The following is a 5,816-nucleotide window of genomic DNA, read 5'->3' on the forward strand; positions in this document are numbered from 1 at the left end:
CAAGCCCCCCAAGCCCCCCCCTCTCCAAACAAAAGAAAAGTAAAGAAAGATAAAAATAAAATTACTAGATAATGGAAAGCCTGTAACTCCTTACTTAAAGTAGTAAAGATAAAGCAAAAGTGAAATAAACCTTAAAAGACTTGCAATGGCAAAGTTGTAGTAAATACACTTTTCAGTGAAAGAAGAGGCCTCTATTGCATCTGCAGGAGTCCAAATACAGTAGACATAGGATTGCTTGCCTGAATTTAGCAGACAAGTCATCAAAGCACAAAACATTTGCCAGTAATTACATATATCAAAGTTTTAGTCAACATTCTTCAAGATAAACTCTCCAAGTTCACTCATTTATAGTCACATGTGTATTTCAAGAAACTTTTCTGATACACCACCAAGAGTAACTTCCCATGAACATTGATCAGAAATGCAAATTCGCCTATTGTTTCCGTGGTCGACAAGGTATTAAGTTGCAAAGATAATAGTAAAATTATAGAAAGTTTTGTTAATCTGATATTAATCATGTTAATTAGCTTTTCCTGGGCAATAAGAATTAGAAATATCTATAACAAATATCATAAAACGATACGTGCAATTTACATATGTTCTAGAGTGTACTTGTGATGCAGACAATAGATACCATTTTTTGCCAACTTCCCATTTGTAGTCCTTTGATGGTACAACCACAGATTGTAAACCACCATTTTTGGCAATCGAAACGATCAGCAAGATGCTACCCCTTCCAATTTGTTTTGAAAATGAGTGCACATGGTATAGTAATAAGCGGCACATGGCATATTAACCAATTAGAAAACGTGGATAACCCAGTCAGTATGATATAACACTTCAGACCCTATATATATATATATATATATATATAGGGGAGGAATTCAGTGAGAATAGGTCCATATGTGAGAATTTATACTTATATGAGAACTGATTTAAAATTTAGAACATGTGGGTAAAAATTTAGAACATACGAGTTAAAATTTAGAACATGTGACTCAAATTAAAATTTTGAACATATGAGTAATAATTTAGAACATTTGTGTGAGTAATATGTTAGAACATCTAATTTAAGAATTAGAACAAGTGATTAAAAATTTATAAAATTTGCTTTATGAAATTTTAAACATATGAGTAACATTTAGAACACTTGATTTAAGATTATGAACATGTGAATAAAAATTTAGAACAAACTGATATTGAATATAGAAAGTGTGAGTAAAGAATTTAGAACATACGAGTAAAAAAAATAGAACATACGCTTTAAAATCTGGAACATATAATTAAAAAATCTTAGAAAATCTGGAACATATAATTAAAAATCTTATAACACACGTTTTAAAATTTAGAACACACGTTTTTTTTTTGGAACTTCTAAAAGTAAATAAAATCAGGTTGAAGATCGTAGATTCAAAGACACTGAACTTTTCTAAAAATTATGTGCAACACAGTACAGGAATGTAGTACTACAATTTTAAACAAGTTCAACTAAAACAAGGTTTTATGCACATGATTCGCACTTTTCGCAGTAACCATGAGCAAGATTAGGCAATGAGGGTCCTAAATACTAGTTATATATTGCAAAATCTATGTCTTGTTAACAGTCAATTAGCAACCATAATAGCAAATTTTGCCATAAATAGAAGCTGAAAACTAAGGACCACCTATACAATAAGACTTCAAATTGAACACCTATAGGATAGTTCAATGCATGTCTATCACAATATTAATCCGTATTATCTAAATTAAAGTTTAATAAAAGGAAATATCTTATTTTGTTGAAAAAAAAAAGACAGAAAAGTAACAGTACTGACAGCGGCTTCAAGCCTTATAAATTGCTGCACATTGTTCTGAAACACAAAACAGACACTCTATTTCAAACCTATCATAAAAGAAAACATTCTGACTCCCATTGCTTTGCTCATCCTATTTTCAAAAGTTATAAGAGATTAGAATATGGTTGAGTCATGTATATCTACAAATCAATCAAAATCTACAGAGGTATGAGATTTATGTCTTTGTTAATGCTGTCAAACATATATATATTTTTTTTTTATAGCAAGTTCTTATAGTATTTGCACTGAATTGTTTTTCTAGGTGGTAGAAGAGTTGAAGAAAATGTCAGATATAGGACTCCCAATAGCGGCCATGAGTTTGGTGGGCTACCTCAGAAATATGATTTTGGTTGTATGTATGGGAAGGCTTGGAAGTCTTGAACTTGCAGGCGGAGCACTAGCTATTGGCATCATTAATATCAGCGGCTACTCAGTGCTGTCGGGCCTAGCCATGGGAATGGAGCCAATTTGCAGCCATGCTTTTGGTTCTCGTAATATATCAGTCTTAAACATTACATTAAGTAGAACAATAACATTGCTGTTGACTGCCTCGCTACCCATTGGGATTTTATGGTACAACCTTGAGTCCCTCATGATTATGCTTCACCAAGACATAGACATAACTCGAGTTGCAAGCTTATACTGCCGGTTTGCAATCCCTGATCTTATTGCCATTAGCTTTCTTCACCCTCTTCGTATCTATCTACGTAGTAAAGGGACAACCTGGCCATTACTATGGTGCACTCTGCTCCCTGTTATGCTAAATATCCCCATAGCCATTCTGTTATCTTTCAAACTTCATCTAGGTGTTAAGGGTTTAGCTGTTGCTACCTTCATCACCGACTTTAATGTTGTATTCCTCCTCCTAGGATACATTTCCTACACCAATAAAAGCAAAGAGCCAATACGTGTGCCGTTGCTATCACAATATTTAACAGACTTAAAACCTTCATTAGGAAAGGAATGGGGAACTCTCCTTAAACTTTCCATCCCAAGTTGTTTAGGTGTCTGCCTAGAATGGTGGTGGTACGAGCTAATGACCCTTCTTGCCGGATACCTTGAGAAACCACAAGTCACACTGGCAACCTCAGCTATAGTGATACAAACAACTTCACTCATGTACACCTTACCTGCCGCACTTAGTGCATCAGTATCAACTCGAGTTGGGCATGAGCTTGGAGCTGGTCATCCTAAAAAGGCTTGTTTAACATCAAAGTTAGCAGTAGGTTTGGCTCTATTCAGCTCATTGTTTGGTCTCTTATGGACAACCCTTGGCAGAAGAGTATGGGGAAGTGTTTTTACAAAAGATAACGAGGTTTTAGAACTTACAGCAGCTGTACTCCCTATAATAGGACTCTGTGAGCTGGCTAATTGCCCACAAACTACTGCATGCGGCGTTCTTCGTGGGAGTGCAAGACCTAGTATTGGAGCAGGAATCAACTTCTATGCATTTTACATGGTCGGTACACCAGTCGCCATAGTTTTAGGCTTTGTTCTAAAACTTGGATTCGTCGGCCTTTGTTATGGACTTTTAGCAGCTCAAGTAGCATGTGCAGTCTCTATATTAACAGTGATATACAGGACAAACTGGGAAACAGAGTCCCTGAAGGCAATGGATCTAGTGGGGTGTACACAAGCTAGCAACATTGAAGCATGCAATCCTAATGAGGAAGCTGGATATTTATGGGAGGTGGCTTGCCTCAAATAAGAAAATGTGATAGACATACAAATATCAAATTCATTATAAACAAATTAATTTGTCCTATTATGTTCCATCACAAGTGTATTAGTCAATTTTTTTTAGGTAGGTAAGATGAATAGCTTTATTAGACCAAAAGCTCTCACAAGTCAACCTGGCCGATTTTACGGTTAGACACTTTGAGAATAAGAGGGGAGAGTAAGGGAAATCTCTACCCTCAAGATGCCCTTAATAAGGATTAGACCCCCAACCTTTGGAAGATTCAATCCTTACCACTAGGCCAAAGCTTTGCTTTACCCGTACAAATAATATGATATTATTATCAATATAGAGTTTAACCTGCCATTATATTTCTCCCCACATCGATTTTACCTCAAAAAAAAAGTTAAAACTCCATTTTCCCCTTAAATATTGCTTTATTTTATTTTATTTTATGGGTCAAACTTGAAAAATATTGATCATAAATTTCCACTCATAAGTTTTCCTTTGAGTAAAACATAGAAAATTGTAATCATTAATTCTCAGAAATAAAATAGTAGTGTTTGAATTCATTTTGAAGTATTTTTTAATCTCAATACAGGTTGAGCTTCATGATAAACAACAATGGTTTATCTAGTGACAATATAGTAAGTGAGTGAACAAGTTTTTTTTACTGTTCCTGGATAAGGTTTTGCAATTAAAACACTACTTGATATAGCGATTTTAGTGCAAAATTAATAAGTGAACATGTTTTTATACTGTTCATGAGTAAGGTTTTGCAATATAACCACTACTTGATATAGAGGTTTTGCACCAAAACCGCTACTTGCCTATGATATTACGATTTTACCCACTAGATAAACATAAATAGTTTATCAAAAAATCAATGGGGCTCCCTCATATTTTGGAGACTATAAATAAAATAGTCAAATAAAACCACCTTTAAAATAAGAATAAGCAATTAAGCATGCCTATGAGAACAAAATGGAAGTAATTCAAAAGAGCTGCATAATTACCTTAACCATCAATAACAAATTAACAATTACAACAACTATAACTTGAGGTTGGGCCTATGATCAACATCATCAACCCTCATACCTTGATAGTTGATATTAACAGAAGCAAGACAAACAGAGGTGTGGCCAGAAGAGGAGGCGGAGGTGAAACATCATTGGTGGTTTAAAACGAAACCAACGGTAGCAGAGAGACGGAGCATGGGAGCCACGAACAAACGACGAGGAAGACCAGCAGTAGCGGCCGCCGTAGCAGGTGGCGCACCACTGAAATGAGGAGAGAGAAAGTACGCAGAGGAAAAAGCAAGCTGATGAATCAATCAGTAAAAGGGAAGAGAATGGACAGTGGAGTGTGAAATTGTGAATAGATGAAAATAGTGTGACAGTGTGTGGACATTTACAAAGAGGGTGGTGAGTCGGGTGAGTGTGAGTCAGCCACAAAAATGCAATAAATATATATCTGTAAGTTTGTCATTAATTACCATTTCACCATGTTGAGAAAATGTTTCTCAAGTTGGAAAACTGGGGCAAATTTTGTTTCATATGCAATTTTTCCTTTGTTTTAATCACAAACTCCATGAATTATTTCCCTAGCACCAAAAACCAGAAGAACAGAAATAAAGAGGTTATAGACTTATAGTACATACTAGGAGATTGAAGGAGACCGCCAAGGGTAATAGGGCATAAAAGAAGCAAGATAATGTAAACAAATTACCTTGCTCACAAACTAGTCATTAAAAGTGATTTTACATCAAGCAACGATCTTATTGAAATTAACCTCAAATACCGACCACCAACCAACGGAAAACCCTCCTTCCACACATACTTTCTCCCCTCATCCTAAAGAGCAACATACCAAATTAATAGCAAAGAATACCAGAATCTTAGCAGTTGACATACATCATCTCCAAAACCCAAACATAATGATTTGGATGAGGTTAGACCTTGCATTCTCATCACTATTGCCAACAAGATAACATTTTAGAACAAAGGTAGAACATACATCTTAATTCCAAGTAATAGATACAAATACCAGCGAAATTCTAACGAATAAAACACTCATGTGACTAGACTACTACTCCCCATAAAGCCATAACACAAAGTCGAAATGACTTCTGTTTATTTTATACCTTAATACACAACGGAAGGAACAATAAAAAAATAAAAAAAAAAATAAAAAAAAGAGAAAAGTCTTCATATTTCACAATAGATGCATATTTTTATATTTGTGCTAGTTCTCTACAAGCATGCAAACATGGTAGTTTACTAATTTAAGAGGCATAAAGACGA

At 34.9% G+C, this 5,816-nt stretch overlaps 1 protein-coding gene across 1 annotated transcript; it reads left to right on the forward strand.

Annotated features, from left to right (window-relative positions):
• The first annotated feature begins 1,384 nt into the window (after positions 1 to 1,384).
• LOC110692521 (protein DETOXIFICATION 55-like) lies at positions 1,385 to 3,998 on the forward strand. The gene is made up of 2 exons (XM_021869556.1): positions 1,385 to 2,001; positions 2,098 to 3,998. The coding sequence occupies exons 1-2, from the start codon at positions 1,957 to 1,959 to the stop codon at positions 3,541 to 3,543; spliced, it is 1,491 nt and encodes a 496-aa protein (XP_021725248.1). The 5' UTR covers positions 1,385 to 1,956; the 3' UTR covers positions 3,544 to 3,998.
• Positions 3,999 to 5,816: the final 1,818 nt, after the last annotated feature.

The sequence above is a fragment of the Chenopodium quinoa genome, unplaced genomic scaffold, assembly GCF_001683475.1.
Source record: "Chenopodium quinoa cultivar QQ74 unplaced genomic scaffold, ASM168347v1, whole genome shotgun sequence".
Lineage (NCBI taxonomy): Eukaryota > Viridiplantae > Streptophyta > Magnoliopsida > Caryophyllales > Amaranthaceae > Chenopodium > Chenopodium quinoa.